Source organism: Girardinichthys multiradiatus, chromosome X, assembly GCF_021462225.1.
Source record: "Girardinichthys multiradiatus isolate DD_20200921_A chromosome X, DD_fGirMul_XY1, whole genome shotgun sequence".
NCBI classification, from domain to species: Eukaryota; Metazoa; Chordata; class Actinopteri; order Cyprinodontiformes; family Goodeidae; genus Girardinichthys; species Girardinichthys multiradiatus.
This window is the reverse complement of record NC_061817.1, coordinates 11007395-11024037: the sequence shown is the minus strand read 5'-3', so window position 1 is coordinate 11024037 and position 16643 is coordinate 11007395. Positions and strand designations below refer to the sequence as shown.

Here is a 16643-nt window from a genome sequence, read left to right as displayed (position 1 = left end):
TAATGGAACCATGAATTCTGCTCTGATCTTAAGCCCAAGCACACTTGGGTTATCCAGCAGGATATTGATCCAAGGCGCACCTGCTGGTCCACCTCAGAATACCATAAAAACAAGCAAAAAAAAACAAAAAAAAAACTAATGGAAGGTTCTGGTACTGGCCTATTCAAAGTCTAAAACCACCAACAGAAATGGTGCGTCCATTCATGCATGCTCCGGTGAGGCTAGATTAAAGCAATTCTGCAAAGAAGAGTGGGTTAAAAAATGTTTGTTTCTCCGTGATGGCAGGTTTTGCACCAAAGGTGGCCTTCCCAGTTATGAGATTTAGGTGGATTTTTCTTTTCAAACTGTGATCTGAATGACTTTTTCCCTTAATAAAAAGAAACATCAAATAGTGGCTTTCATGTTTCTCCTTTGTAAAACATTGCATTTAATATTTCTACAATAACGCAGGCTTCATAGAAAGTGTTTTGACCTCTAAGTGATAGCAGAGTATTCCATCCAAACACAAGTAGAACTCATCCCTTCCTGGGTCTGAAGGTGGAAAAAGTGACACTGATTAAAACCCAATATCCGAGCGATGACATCACTCCCCCTTGACGGAGAGGCTGCGTCCGGATTGGACAGCGGCTCCAGCCAATCAGAGAACACACACATGGGTAGAGTTTAAAAAGATTTCTGAAAGTGTTGGAAAGTTGTCATAAAGGCTCAACAGCTGTTCCGAGAGGTACCGTAGCTAATTAAACAGGTTGTTTACTTAAAGAATTACAGACACCTCCGGGTTTTCTGAGGACTTCCGTGCTGCGTGTTCCTGCCTCGGACTGAGCACCGCAACCTGTTTTCTCCATTTTTGAACGCAGCTCCTGCAAACACACACAAACTGCAGAATGACAACACATTTCAGGAGCGGCCCGGCCTTTGGACTTTCCGCTGAGGTTAAGAGTAAGGTATGTTGTCCTGAAGGGTCCACAGGATGGAGGATGGACTCAACAAGGTGGGACCCGATGGGTCCCCCCATCCCCTCCCCGCTGGCAGCGCCGAATATTTGGGGAGCTTATGGGAACAGAGTCCTGCACACAGTGGGTTTATGTTCATATGGTTTTTGTTATGGCTTATTAAAGTCTTTGGCAAGGAAGAAAGATGAGATATTGCTATGTAAAGTATAGGGGTTGGCTTCTGAAAGGGTTAGAAAAACATTTTTATTCTTGTAGATTATAGTGATGGATGGTGCTTTAGTTCTAAATACTTATTTCAGATTGACTGAAACATTCTTCATACAGCTGACACAGAGAAGAATCTGGTTGTCTGTACAATTTAGCTGGAAAACTACAAATCTGTTTGAAGGGGAGATATAAAAAAGCTGCAGTACCCTGGTTTCATCTTTTGCACACCCTACTTTGTTGAACCCCATTTTATGTTCTGTTTCAGCATTCAGGGTTCTTTGATATGAGTCTTAACAGCGTCCCACATCTTGACCTGGTCATATTTACCTTCTATACCCAGCTGAAATCCTCCAGATCTCTCAGATTGACCACAGCCCTCTTTAGGTAAACCCCACAGATTTTCAGTCAGATTTAACTTTGGACTCTAGAACCTCTCTGTGGGTTTCGGTGTATTCTTGCACTGCTTGTGATGCTGAAAAATCAAACCTTTCTTTATGTTCAGTTTCTGGCACCTAAAGGTTTTGGGTCAAACCTGGTTGATATAGAGTACCATTTATATTTTTCCCCACCTTGATTAAAAATCCCAGTTTAATCTGAAAACAAGGAACCCCAAATCACGATGCTGCCACCACCATGTTTCACAGCAGGCATAGTGTGTTCTTTTGCCATGGCAAATGTTGTTTTTGTGTAATGTTTGTTTTCATCAGACTATAACATCCTCTCCCACAAGTTTGTGAGGGATTTTTAGACAGATCGAGATGTTTTCTTAGAAAGAAAACACTTGTGTCTTGAAATCTTGCTCCTTAGCCTCAACAGAAACATAGTTTTGGTGGTACAAAAGCTACTGTAATGTCTAGTTTAAAGCATTCTGACATATTATGACTGTTTAATTATTTTTAATTGGCATAGAAATAAACTGTTTGAAATATTTTTAAAAGCCCAGTTTTTCCCACTACCAAGGCATTTTCAGTTTTTCTCAGCGATCAATGAAATGAATAGAAACATATTGGTAACATTGTATTCAAATGTATTGTAGTAAAACAAATGTACTGAATATATTAATATATTTGGCATACTTTAGTATCCTTCCAGTCAGGCTAATCATCAGTATACATTATGTATATTTGAAGATTACTGTGCCCAAAGTTGACCATTTTGGAACAGCTATATACCATATAGTCAAAATCAAAATTTCTATTTCACTGAGGTACATTTAGTAATATATTTATTTGTTGTTCCTTACAAAGAACAAAAATGTATTCTGACTTCTGCTACAGTATTAATAGCTGTTTGCACGGTACATTCAGTCATATCCATTGATGTACAAAGAATCAGCAAGAACTGATGATGTGTCTCTTTTAATAAGGAGCGGCCCATTTCTCAGTGGATTAGTTTGCATGCTGAGTTGCAAGCAGCTGATTGAGAAGCTGATTCCTTTGCCAGCTGGTCATTTGGCAGCCAGTGGACTGCTTGTCTTTGGTGGGGAAGTTTGGCTTTTTGACTCCTGTTGTTGCTCCAGGTCACCTTTGTCATTTCATAGCCTCATTTTGCCCCTTCTTACTTCTATTTCGTATCTGTAAACAAATCATTTCACACCAAATTACTAAAACCGATGGATATCTGTTTATTTTTCTTCATACTCAAGTATTTTCATCACTTGTGGAAATAAATCCTCTAACTATATTCAAATCTCACATATAATTAAAGTTACTGTGTATTATTTCCAGGAAATATCTGGTATATCTCGTTTCTGTTTATTTTGGTTCTGATCCCCATTTAGCCCAGCTTACATTCATGGACTATGAAGGCTATTGCCCCTGGTCGAACTACAATACCTCCCAGAAACCTCCTGGTGGTAGGTGTTATTTATTAAACTTATATAGCTACAATTCCTCACTGTAGAATAGGAGTAGAATATAGATTATTACTTCAAGTCGTTGATTATTAAAGCAGGTACGAAATGTTGCTTTTGGTTTGACGCCCATTATAAATACGAGGAAGTTGGGTACAAAGCAACCGAAACTGCAAAAGCACAGAAGGGTGAAATGACCAGCGCCATCTGTTGGGTATAGGTTTATGCGGCAGTGAATGCTAACAGGAAGATAAATCTATTGAGGGGTTACTGTTTTTCAATGAGGGTATTTGCTTTTTTCTTTGAATAGTGCTATCAAGTTACAGGGGTTGGACAATGAAACTGAAACACCTGGTTTTAGACCACAATCATTTATTAGTATGGTGTAGGGCCTCCTTTTGCGGCCAATACAGCGTCAATTCGTCTTGGGAATGACATATACAAGTCCTGCACAGTGGTCAGAGGGATTTTAAGCCATTCTTCTTGCAGGATAGTGGCCAGGTCACTACGTGATACTGGTGGAGGAAAACATTTCCTGACTCGCTCCTCCAAAACACCCCAAAGTGGCTCAATAATATTTAGATCTGGTGATTGTGCAGGTCATGGGAGATGTTCAACTTTACTTTCATGTTCATCAAACCAATCTTTCACCAGTCTTGCTGTATGTATTGGTGCATTGTCATCCTGATACACGGCACCACCTTCAGGATACAATGTTTGAACCATTGGATGCACATGGTCCTCTAGAATGGTTCAGTAGTCCTTGGCAGTGACGCGCCCATCTAGCACAAGTATTGGGCCAAGGGAATGCCATGATATGGCAGCCCAAACCATCACTGATCCACCCCCATGCTTCACTCTGGGCATGCAACAGTCTGGGTGGTACGCTTCTTTGGGGCTTCTCCACACCGTAACTCTCCCGGATGTGGGGAAAACAGTAAAGGTGGACTCATCAGAGAACAATACATGTTTCACATTGTCCACAGCCCAAGATTTGCGCTCCTTGCACCATTGAAACCGACGTTTGGTATTGGCATGAGTGACCAAAGGTTTGGCTATAGCAGCCCGGCCGTGTATATTGACCCTGTGGAGCTCCTGACGGACAGTTCTGGTGGAAACAGGAGAGTTGAGGTGCACATTTAATTCTGCCGGGATTTGGGCAGCCGTGGTTTTATGTTTTTTGGATACAATCCGGGTTAGCACCCGAACATCCCTTTCAGACAGCTTCCTCTTGCGTCCACAGTTAATCCTGTTGGATGTGGTTCGTCCTTCTTGGTGGTATGCTGACATTACCCTGGATACCGTGGCTCTTGATACATCACAAAGACTTGCTGTCTTGGTCACAGATGCGCCAGCAAGACGTGCACCAACAATTTGTCCTCTTTTGAACTCTGGTATGTCACCCATAATGTTGTGTGCATTTCAATATTTTGAGCAAAACTGTGCTCTTACCCTGCTAATTGAACCTTCACACTCTGCTCTTACTGGTGCAATGTGCAATCAATGAAGACTGGCTACCAGGCTGGTCCAATTTAGCCATGAAACCTCCCACACTAAAATGACAGGTGTTTCAGTTTCATTGTCCAACCCCTGTAGTTTCTCTGCTTTCACTAATTCTTTGTTAGTAAATCTAACTGTTTCTCTCCATTAGATTAATTAGTGCTGTGATGTTTTCAGTAACGTCGTTGTTGTTGTTATATATGCGTTTGTTGTTTGTCCCTGTGGTCTTCTCTCTCTCTGCAAGTGCAGAGGCAGTCATCTAGGGTGTTATTTTGTATTCTCTTTATCCTTCTTTCTCTCCTTTATTTTTATCTCCTTCTTTCCCTTTTACCTTTTTGTCCCACCTCTCTCCCTTCTCCTCTTCTTGTATTCCCTTTCGTTTCCGTCTCCGTCTCCATTGCATTTGAAATAATCCCAAAGCAGTTTCTAATAAAGTTTTTATACATATCAAGTGAAGCATCATAGCAAAAGCCGTAATCCTCCACTTGTGAAAGTAAATCTGTTGGACTTCTCTGCCACTCTGTGATGAGTGGTACTCTGCCAGACAGGACACCTTATTAAAATCGAATCAGCATTTTAGTTGTGAGTTAGTGGGCCCTCAGAGTGATGCTTACGTTCCTGTGGGATGACATTAAGAGCAGAGACGCAACCGAAAAGACTGACAGGTACATCAGCATCATCCGATGGCCTTTTAAGGAGTGGCCAGGCTCTGGCCAGGAATTTGAGAAAGTGTCTCTCTCTCTAAACAGTTTACATCAGAGTCAGGAATGACAAAACAGTGTCCTGACAGAACACAGGAGGCGGACTGGGGCAGGAGGCCGGGCAGCTAGAGAAACCTGGCCAGTGGAAGTGCAGTGCCTTCCAAAAGTATTCACACACCTTAAATGATTTCATGCTTTGCCATGTTATAACCACAAATATCAATGCATTTAATTGGGATTTATTGTAATAGACCAGGGGTCAAAACAAAACGGCTTGTTTTATAGTACGGTATAGGAAATATATTTAGTTTTTAAATTAAAGAAAAACAATTTTACTTTTTGTTTTTAGATTTTATACATCTTAAATGAGGCATTCAAAAATTATAAATATGCAGCACTTTGTTGCAGCTGTGGTTGTTTTAATGTTCATTATAAATAAATGAAGTAAGTTTCATAGAAACTTGTGTCAAAAAGGCACATAGTCTGCAACTTATTGTCACAAAATGACTTCATAAAAGCTAATATTGCTTTCATTTTTTGTAGAAATATTATGCATATATTGCATAAAAACACTTAGGGAAACCTGGCTTCCCTGTCCCAGTTGAAGAATAACATCCTCGCAGCATGATGGTGCCACAAACCGTGTCTCACATTGAAACTCATATCTGTGTTTTAGGGTGACATGCTGTGCCAGTTTTCGGCCACACAAAATATTTTACATGTAGGCGAGAAAGTATAATCTATTTTGGTCTTATATGACCAGACAACCTCCACGTTTGTGCCTCCCCTACATGTGCTGGTGACAAACTGCAAGGACGATCCAACTGAAAACTCTTCCATTAAGTCCAGATTTGTTGAGTAAGAACTGTTCCATCAATGGATTCTTTCTCCTGAGCTGATGGATCTCTGCGGCTCCTCCAGTTACCCTGGGTCTCTTGGCTGCTTCTCTGGTTAATGCTCTCCTTGCTGAGCCTGTCAGTTTAGATGGACAGCTATGTATTGTTAGGTTTGCAGCTGTGCCTTAATCTTCCCAGATTTTAATTTGTTAAAAAAAATTATAATAATAATAAGGATAGTTTTCCTTCCACTTGGGCTGTGTTTTGTGTTGGTCGGTATCCAGTAAAATGCATTGAAGTTTGTGGTTTGAATGTGGCAAAAAGTGAAATAACTCGGGGTCTGAAGACTGTTTCTGTGTATATGCAGCGATCTCCACATGTCAGATTAAAACGGCTAAACATCCAGGAAGATGTTACTGTCTGGACTTCTTCCACTTGCTTGAGTTGTTTTGCTGTTGGCTGATAACAGGACTGATCTGAGAGATTCCACTAAACAGTTGACTCCTTCCTTTTTTAGAGTATTACCCTGTAACAAACCACCCACTGGCTCCAGGATGTGAGAAGAAATGCTCCACTGCTGAGTCACTTTTTGCTCTGGGCTCAGAGTGATACTTGCCTTACTTGGTGTGGCGTGGCATGACTGTGTATTATATATTATCATGATCTTAATGGGTCATAGTGAAGGGATGTTTTACTCTCATCTTGTTTGGGCCTCCTCCTGGTATAGCATCATGTGACTACATTTGGGTGAAAATGTTTGTGATGCTTTCTGGCACGGTGAACTTTGATTTATAAATCATTTATACCCTTAAAAAGCATCTAATATAACAAATAAATTATGTAGATAGGGTGCCTGAGTATAGGTGGCTTTGTAGAAGTTAGATTTTAAATTAGGACTGATATGATATACAGGATTAGATTATACCTGTGTAGAAGCAGCGCATATAATAATCTAATATAGTTGTCTTGCAGGATTGCCTTTTATTTAGCTCCACTTATCTTCCCATTGACTGACCAGCTTCCCTGCCCCTGTTGAAGAAAAGCATCCCCACAGCATGATGCTGCCACCACCATGTTGCGATTTTGGGATGATTTGTTGAGGATGATGTGCAGTGTTATCTTTTTGCAACACATAACATTTTGAATGAGGCCCAAAAATGTAAGTTTTTTTCCCTTCTTCCATCTTGCTGCATGGCTTGTAGCAAACTGGACTTCTTATGGCTTTCTTCTTGCTATTCTCCCAAAAAGACCAGTTTTGTGGAGTAAATAATGAGTAATTAATCAGTGTTCTTCATGATGCTGTTTCTTTGCTAATTTTCAAAACTACATATCGATGTCCTTCCCCCTTACAATTATATATTTCTTTGTCACATAAAATCTCAATAAACTAGATGGAGGTTTGTGGTTTTTGTGTGACAAAATCTAAACAAATTCAAGGAGTGTGAAATGTTCTACATTTGATGTATCAGCCCCACATCCCTGAACTGGAATTGGAAGACTACAGCAACAAAGAGTACCGCTTATTTTTGTTTAAACGCAAATAATATAGAGATATTGAAATGTGAAGTTTCTGCTCCAGATTTACCACATCAGAAGGAAATGTATTTCCTTTTTTCAAGCCTAATCATAATGAATTAAACGGAAGTTTAGATTTGTCCTTCTTTTCTCTTTCAACGATAAGGGCACAATCCACTCCGAATTACCTGGAATTATAGGTTTTTTTAAACCAATATGCCTGTGAAGCATCTCTGTCATTAAGAACACCCCATTTGATCGAATTTAATGGATATAAACTAAAAGTTGACAATCTAATTTAAGGACATGCCAGACGTTTTATTTTTCTGAGCATTTATTTTTGCTGTTATTTAAAGGGAATTATCACTAAACCTTAAGTCTTTAGTAAGAGATTTAGTAACTTCAATTTTTATTTTTGTGTGACCTCAGAGTGTTGGGAAAAGTAACAGAATTCCCCATAGCTCAAGCAAATGCACTTTTGTGTTTTTTTTGTTTTTTTTTTGCCACAGCCTTACTTGTGCCATGACATTTAGCTCATCATTGTCACTTTCAGGAACTTAGAGCAAACCACCTCCTTCATGTATTTAAATAAATAAATGATTTTACCACTAGTTTAATTTGGCATGTTGCTAAAACTTTCAAAAGAGCTGCATGTCGGAACAAATAATTTCTCACGTAAGAGCAAAACAAATGATACCATGTTCATGTGTGTAGGTTAAAAACGAAGACGGTGACAGGGTATGTTCAAAAGATTTTTTTGAGATGTTCAACAAATGCTCTTTGACCCATGTGTGTCCTTGTTATTTGTTTGAATATTTATTCATTCTTTTGTAACTGTCCTTTTATTCAGCCAGAAAGTAATGTCCATGAAGATAAGAGTATATAAAACCGGCGAGGGAGACTATTCTTCCTTGAAACAAAACGACATTCATATAGCATTAGTTTAAATGTTAGGATTATAAATAAATTCTGAAATTACGATTCTAAACTAGTTGCTATTTATGATGGAAACCAGACCTTGTGTGGGTAAATCAAGCACGTGGTTTTTAGAAACATGACCTAACAGACTATCTGGTTGATTTAAATAATGTTTAACGTGAAAACAGTTTTGTCAGACCATACCTTCAACAATGTGCCCCGTCTATATCCCTAATAGGAATGGAGGGAGGGTGTTTACTTCTTGTTATCAGCAGACTTTCTCGATTAAAGACGGTTGTTGCAGCATGGCTAATTATAAAATTAACTATCACATGACAATCTATGTAAATGTATGGTTTAGAATTTTTGCAGTGAGGTTCTGTTAAAAAGGTTATGACCCATTAATATATGTTCTACAGTAGAAAACTCTCCTGGCATCTTGATTTCCTATAAACCCAGATTTGGACCTGGAGGCTGAAGCTAACAGCTAGTCTAGCAGACTGTTCTTCATCTTAAACCAACGTCATGCTCAAAAACATCATCGAGGTAAATGCAAACGTTTTAAACTTTTTATGAACCTTTAATTCATTAGCAATTTTGAGTTAGACTGTTATTTGCTAAGAAGCACATGATTGTTTACGCGGGAAATGGAAATAGGAGGCGGTGTGGCACCAATGATCTTCCTGAGTGAAGCATGTACTGAGAAGAGAACATGGACAGGGTAGCTGCCTGATATAAAGATAAAACACAGATTTTAAACTGCTTTCTGGGAAATCTATTTATGTGTTTTCATACCAGCTTACTTTACTGAGTTCTGCTATGAAAAGATGCCACAACTTTCATTAATACACTGAGTTAAATCGTCTTCCTGAAAGCAGAACCTGCTGAGCATGGCCTGCGTTTGTCAGATGTGGGCAGTCTGGCTACTCGGTTCACTGTAAAAGGGCACATTCTGGAAAATCCACGGGGAGAAGGGGAGGAGGGGAAAGGAGAAGAAGAAAGCATGTGTGAGAGAAAGAAATATGAGCTAAGCCAATAGGAGATGGGGAGCGAGACAGTCAGGAAGGGGGAGGGAGGGAGTTTTTAAGGAAAGCAGTTTCTCCCAAGTTTGGTGTGATGGACTGGAAGCTCAGCTATCCCTGCTGCTTTGAAATACGTGTTTGTGTTGGCTGCATGTCCTGCGCTGAGAAGACTTATCTGCAGAACATTCAGGAAACACATGCGGTTTAGTATGTGCATAATGCCAGAATTCAAAGTATTAGTATCTTTGTGCCAGTAAGGTAATACATGGAAAGCAGAACAGGGGGGGCCTGAGAGGTTCTGGATGCAGGAATGTCCACAGGCCTTTTTCATTTTCATTTCACGTCCTGTTCTGTTCATGCACCTCACTTTAAGGCCCTTGTTATTACACAGTAAGACTTTCAGTTATGCTAAAAGTCTGCTGTCTGTTAGGAGAAAGGAATTTGTGAAAGCAATGTTATTTTAGGTACTGAAACCATAAAAACAGGAATCGAGGGAGCCACTGACAATTACAAGAAGATCTCATTCATCTACACTACATTTATTTCTTCATTTATGGATACCAGGGTAAACGAGGCTGAATTTTGATGTTTGATGATGAAGCCATGTAAGAATTTCCTTCCGCTTTACGATTTTGCACTCTTTTGTGTTGGTCTATCAGATAATATCCCAATAAAATAAGCTGAATTCTGTGGTTGTAACATGACAAAACCTCACGAAGTTAAATTATATAATACACTAAAACAAAAAGAAATGGGGAAACTGCATCGTCTGTTGGGGTTGCTGGATCTGACCAAAACGTTGGACTTAACAAGACTCAACAAGCTGATAAAGAAGGCTGGCTCTGTTCTGGAGACCGGGGCTCTGGAGATGATTGCTCAAGAAGAATGTTTGTCCTCTTCACAAGTCTGTAGCACAACAACAGAGCTTCTTCAGTCAGAGGCTTTTTCTGATTCCCTGTAACACAGACCTCTACAGGAGATCCTTCCTGCCCATAACCATCACCATCAATAATGACTCATTGGAGAAACTTGAATAGTTTAAGTAACTTCATTTAATTTCACTTTGGGATCAAATTAAGATTTAACCTTATTCATGTGTTAGAATGGCTCAGTCCAGACCCAAATGCAGTTGAGAATCTGTGGCCAGATTCTCCTGGACGCTACATCCATCTATATTACACAGGAGATTGGGGGGAATAAATGTCTCTAGATGTGCAAAGCTGGTGGAGATACAACCCAGCATACTGACAGTTGTAACTGCAGCACAAATTGTTCTAAATGTCATGTTGGTAATGGTGACAGAAAAAATAGGTCAAAAGAAAAATGGCTGGAACCAGCTGGGGAAGAAGGCTTGAGAAAATGTTTTCTGTGTAACCCTTAGCAAAGATCTAAAATGTATTGATCCAACTCCAATATCATATATGTAAAGGCTCAGTTACTTTGGGTTATTTAATGTATTTTAACGCAAAACAAATTTACATTAGTTGTGTCAAAAACTAGCTTAATAAAATACATTATTAGAGTAGTACTAGTTTTTACATATTAATGCACCTAAGAAAACGGCATAATTATATTAATCCCAATGTTCTGAGCATGGATAATTGTAAATTTCCCATCTCCTACTGATTTCCTGGTTTATTTTTAATCAGTTGGCTGGGAAGTATGACCTACACAAGGAAGAAGAGCTGAGGCTGTGGATTGAGGACGTGACCGGCAAACGAATTGGAGAGAACTTCATGGAGAGTCTGAAGGATGGAGTCCTCTTGTGCGAGTGAGACGCCGGTGATAGAAGCACAAAACTTTTCTAGCAAACTGGGAAATCTTACTTCTTACTGAAGTTCTTTTTTTTTCCTGTCTTTGTAGACTCATTAATATTCTACAGCCAGGCTCTGTGAGGAAGATCAACCCCTCCAGTCAGAACTGGCACCAGGTACTGCAGCAGCACCGCAAAACAGTTATATTTCCTTTCCATAAAGTAGCTGATTAAAAAACTGAAGCAAATTAGCCGTTCACAGCAGTAGCACAACAATCAGAGATTCTTTGAGCTGAATAAAGATTTCTCCACATGTCCATGCCATACTCGACTTACTCCACTTTAAATCCTGACCGCTTCCACAGCTGGAAAACATAGGAAATTTTGTTCGTGCCATCACGGAGTACGGCCTGAAGCCACATGACATCTTTGAAGCCAACGATCTGTTTGAAAACGTCAACCACACACAGGTTCAGAGTACGCTCATCGCCCTGGCTGGAATGGTGAGACACTGCAGTAAACCTTACTGTCCACATCTACCGGTTCATCTCAGTAAATTAGAATGTCAGCAAAAAAGTTGGTTTATTTTAGTAAATCAGGTCAAACAGTTTAAATAAAGTGTAAAATGGAGTCGTTACAGAGTGAACACCCACAATTCATCTTATCAGAAAATAAGAATATTATATTACACCAAAAAACCTACACAATCTGAGTTCCCATTTTTCCAGATGGCATTTAAACCCCCCACAAGGACAGTGAACCACAGATGGTCATTACCAAAGAAGCTATTTTAATGGAAAATTAAGTGGAAAGAAAAGGTGTGGTAGAAAAAGATGCACAACCAGCAGGACTTAACCACAGTCTTGAGAGGATTGTGAAGCAAAGCCCCTTTTTATTGGCCTTATGCAATATTCTAATTTGCTGAGAAACTCAATATTGGGTTTTCATGAACTTTCTGCAATAATCATCAAAATAAACAGAAATGAATGCATGAAATATATCACTTTCTATGTTATAGATCCATAAAATGTCAGTTTCACTTTTTGAAATAAATTATGTTTCTGACGACGTTCTGATGTTTTTTTTTTTATGCCCTTGTATGAGTACATGTTGACTCCACCTTATACAGGTATTGTGGGCTTTTATACCAAAGACACTAAAGTAAAAAATTAGACATTTTCCTCTGTGTTTCTTCACTTTCTTGTTCTCAGGCCAAATCTAAAGGTTTCCATTCAAAGTATGATCTAGGAGTTAAGTATGCTGAGAAGCAGCAGCGACACTTTGCTCCAGAGAAGCTCAGGGAAGGACGGAACATCATAGGCCTGCAGGTCAGAAAGGCTAAGCCTGTACTTTTCTAATAAGTGACTATTGTCCTAGCCAAGCTCTTTAAGCATTGGGGTTATTATGTTATCACTCACAGCAAACACTTCTATTTTATTGTGATTCCAGATGGGCACCAACAAGCTTGCCAGCCAAAAGGGCATGACCTCTTATGGTACACGTCGTCATCTGTACGATGCCAAGATTGCCATGGACACCCCAATGGACCAGTCCACCATCAGCCTACAAATGGGCACCAACAAGGGAGCCAGCCAGGTGAGGAAGAAACTTCTTATTTTAACCCGAATTCATGCATCACTTCCACTTTTTGCTGGATTAAGGAACAGGTTTATTTAGCAGTTGTAGTATTGAAATGTTTCTCCATTACAGCCCTAGATTGAGGCTCCTGCCACTCAGCAGGTCTCCTAATTCATTTGTAGTGTCTGGCTCACACCCTGGGCAGGCCTCAAGATTTTTTAAAGCAAAACAGTATTGAGGAAACCCAGCTAGGTTGATTTGTGGCCATTTCATATCAAATGGGGGGTGGATAAGAATAGGTTTTCATGCAGCTGAGTATTTTTTTTTTTTATAAATCAAAGTATTAAGAAGCAGGTTTTTAATAGAAACAATATAAACAGTTTGTTCCTCTGGGCAAACAGGGAACCCCAGCAGAGTCTAAACACGGCATTGTCTTTTAGATCATTTTAAAGGGTACTCACTGAAAACTTTGCATACACATTTCCATAATACAGTGGTATTGGACTCCCTTTTAAAGTTTAACAGTTTTTATCTTTATTTAGAAAAGCAATGTTAATGTAGTGACCATATGTTGCAAATGCACATTTTTATTTATATATGTGCATATTTGTATATTGTATATATGTATATTCTGTAATGCAAAAAAAAAAAGCAGAGAGCAAAATGTACCGGAGTCAAATTCCTTGTTTGTATGTACGAACTTGGCAATAAAGCTGATTCTGATTCTGATATATGGGTCCTGTCTGTAGTTTGAAGAAGATTGTATAGAAGATACAGGAAAAACACAAAGTGAACAGACCATTATTTTAGAAGACTATAGGACATCTTACTGACGGAGGTACTTGTCAAACACGGCTGCTACATTTTATAGATTGATGATTTTGCCTCTGGCTTGGGGTATTTGATTTAGCAGTTGCATTCAGCATTTAAGCAATGTTGGATCTTGCAGGTCCACCAGAAGAGTGTTGCCCTCCTTGCTGTAGAATTTGTAGGTTTGGAGGCTGCTGTTCATAGGGGCATTGAACACGGAGTGGTCGAACTGTACAGACTCATTTGTTGTGTGGCAGCGGTGTCCTTATTCAGGCTTGGAAACATCAAGAGAAGTTAGCTTGTCGACAGAGCTTCTTAAGGATCAAGGCATGACTGGCCTTTTTAAAGGCATTCCTGAACACTACAATCTTTTAGAGAGAGGTTGTCCACTCTAAGTACCTCACAGTCCACCCGGCAAATGACATTCAGGATATTGACATTGATGGTGTATGTAAATACCACCTCTTTGACTTCATGGGGGTGCAGTGGAGGTGCACCAACAAGTTGCCCATATCAACCCAATTCATGTTTGCATTGTAACTTCTGATGACATCTGAGGTGCTCACGGACTCTTTCCTCTTGGACTGCAGTTGGTGTTTCAACAACTTCGTATACAATAGAAAAGTATAGAAAAGCTAAGTAACACCAACAAGTATAGGCACCAATAACATCTACAACCACAACTAGCATCAGGCTGTGCAAATACTTAATACAGGGACAGGAAAGCTGGTCAGAGCTGGTGAGAAGATGGAATGGAGCTAAAAACAGGGCAGTCCTGGGGGAAACTGTTTAAAGGCTTCAAACGATTTGAGACTGGAGTGGAGGTTAACGTTCCAGCAGGACAACAACCCTAAACATACAACCAGAGCAGCAATGGAATGGTTTAGATCAAGGTATATTAATCCAGTAGAAGGGCCCAGTCAAAGTCCAGACCAAAATCCAATTGAGAGTGTAAATGGAAAATGGCCTGCACTTGTATAACACTTTAAGTCCGAGGACCCCAAAGCGCTGTGCACTACACCCAGTCATCCACCCATTCATACACACATTCACAGTGGTAAGCTACGTTGTAGCAACAGCTGCCCAGAGGCAGACTGACAGAAGTGAGGCTGCCATAAAATCAGCGCATGCAAAGTGGGTGAAATGTCTTGCCCAAGGACACAATGACTGAGATGGTTGGAGCGGGGCTTCAAACCAGCACCCTGTAACATGTTGCCACAAATCCCTACCTCCATCGCCCGAGAGTGTGTGCCAAGACTAGAAAACTGCTGTCAGGTGATCTCCATCCAAGCTTGAACTGTGAGAGGGGACAAATTTCTGGTCTCAAAAAATCTAAAGCGGGTAGAGACATACCCCAAAAAGCCTTGTAGCTGTAATTGCAGTGGAAGTGGGTTAACTTGGGGAGGCTACAAAAGCACGCCACTTTGTCTGGTTTTCATTTGTTAAAAAGAACTTTAGCATTTGAGCACCAAAGTATCAATTGTCATGTTAATCCTTAAATTGAACCAAACATTGAAACTGTAGTTTCTTTACAAATCCCTTCGTCTAACTCTCTGTTCCCTCCAGGCCGGCATGATGGCACCAGGAACCAGGCGGCACATCTTTGACAAGAACCTGCAGCTGGAGAAATGCGACACCTCTACCATCTCTCTGCAGATGGGCACCAACAAAGTGGCCTCCCAACAGGGCATGACCACCTACGGCCTGCCCCGCCAGGTCTACGACACCAAATACTGCACCAACCCCATCGAGACCTACTACAACAACGGGAGCGAGCTCGAGTTTGATGGCTACAACCAGTACTCTGACTAAAGAAGCCACAGACAGCCTCCCCTCTCGCCCCGCCATTCCTTCCCTTCGCTTTAACGCTCGACAACCCACCACAGCTGTCTCTGCGACGAGCAAAACTTCCAGACTGTTATTTGACTGTGAATTACATCATTTTTCTAAACATGTTCTTACCCCTAAGAATTTTATATTTTGCTTTTCCATGAGCACGAGACAATATATTGTTTACACCAGCCTTGCGTTGAAAATGTTCATGCTGTGGCCAACTTCTGTTGCCCTAGTTATTGTTTTTATTGGTAGAAAATACCCACACAGCACACAGAAGTTGAGATGTATTGATCTTTACTATTTATAGTTTTTCTTAAACTACATTTTATTCTTTTTATCAAAGATTTTAACTCCCGACACCCCTAATGTCTCTTTATTACAGTTCCAAAAATGTTTGAACACTGATGGAGTAGAATCTAAACGTTGGTGCTATTGAACTTTGACCCAGCCGGAACAGAGCCATGTCCACATAAAAGCTCCACAGGCTGAAGGTTCCCAGCGTTTGAGATGGGGCAGGAGCTTCAAAGCCATGGACTAATCCATGCAAGGACGGATACTCACCAGCAATGTTAGCCATCAAACAGGAGTTATTCATGTGGTTTATGTGCCACATTTCTGAACAAATGGGTTTCAAGGAAGTATTCTGAATGCTTTTTGGTCACAAACGCATCAGGCTTCCACAAAGGAACACGTCTACGTATAGGGTTATGTAGTTAAAAGGTTTGGTGAACATATTTATCAGTAGTTCCTGTATTGCACACAAGTCTACTTAAGTCACCCTCCATACTTGTGTCTGCAGTTTCCTTTTGCCTTTTCGTAGTGGATTTTAACACTAGTGCTGCACTTAACGTTTTGTGCAGAAAACGGCGGTAGAATGCTACTAGCTACATTTATTCAGATACTCTTTCTGGTAATATTCAATTCAATTCAAAAATACTTTATTAATACCAAAGAGAAATTAAGTGTTGTTGTAGCTCATATTATTCAGGTTTCTTCAAAGAGCCGTTGTAGATGCTGATTGCTGTGGGCAGGAAGTATCTCCTGTAGCGCTCCGTCTTACAGCAGATCTGAAGAAGCCTCTGACTGAAGACACTGTTGTTGTAGGACAGTCTCATGAAGAGGATGCTCAGGGTTCTCCAGAATGTTCTTCATTTTATGAAGA

General features: G+C 40.1%; 1 protein-coding gene across 1 annotated transcript; it reads left to right on the top strand.

The window, feature by feature from the left end:
- Positions 1-686: 686 nt before the first annotated feature.
- LOC124863444 (calponin-1-like) lies at positions 687-15840 on the top strand. Its single transcript, XM_047357812.1, has 7 exons — positions 687-944; positions 11154-11275; positions 11368-11434; positions 11623-11760; positions 12469-12585; positions 12707-12853; positions 15212-15840. The coding sequence occupies exons 1-7, from the start codon at positions 885-887 to the stop codon at positions 15455-15457; spliced, it is 897 nt and encodes a 298-aa protein (XP_047213768.1). The 5' UTR covers positions 687-884; the 3' UTR covers positions 15458-15840.
- The last annotated feature ends 803 nt before the right edge of the window (positions 15841-16643 follow it).

Bases quoted from the DNA above. Each gene is read 5' to 3' on its own strand.
- LOC124863444 (XM_047357812.1), top strand. From the start codon at position 885: ATGACAACACATTTCAGGAGCGGCCCGGCCTTTGGACTTTCCGCTGAG. The intron at 11,276-11,367 runs GTGAGACGCCGG...CTGTCTTTGTAG, and splicing joins GATGGAGTCCTCTTGTGCGA to ACTCATTAATATTCTACAGC. The intron at 12,586-12,706 runs GTCAGAAAGGCT...TTGTGATTCCAG, and splicing joins GGAACATCATAGGCCTGCAG to ATGGGCACCAACAAGCTTGC.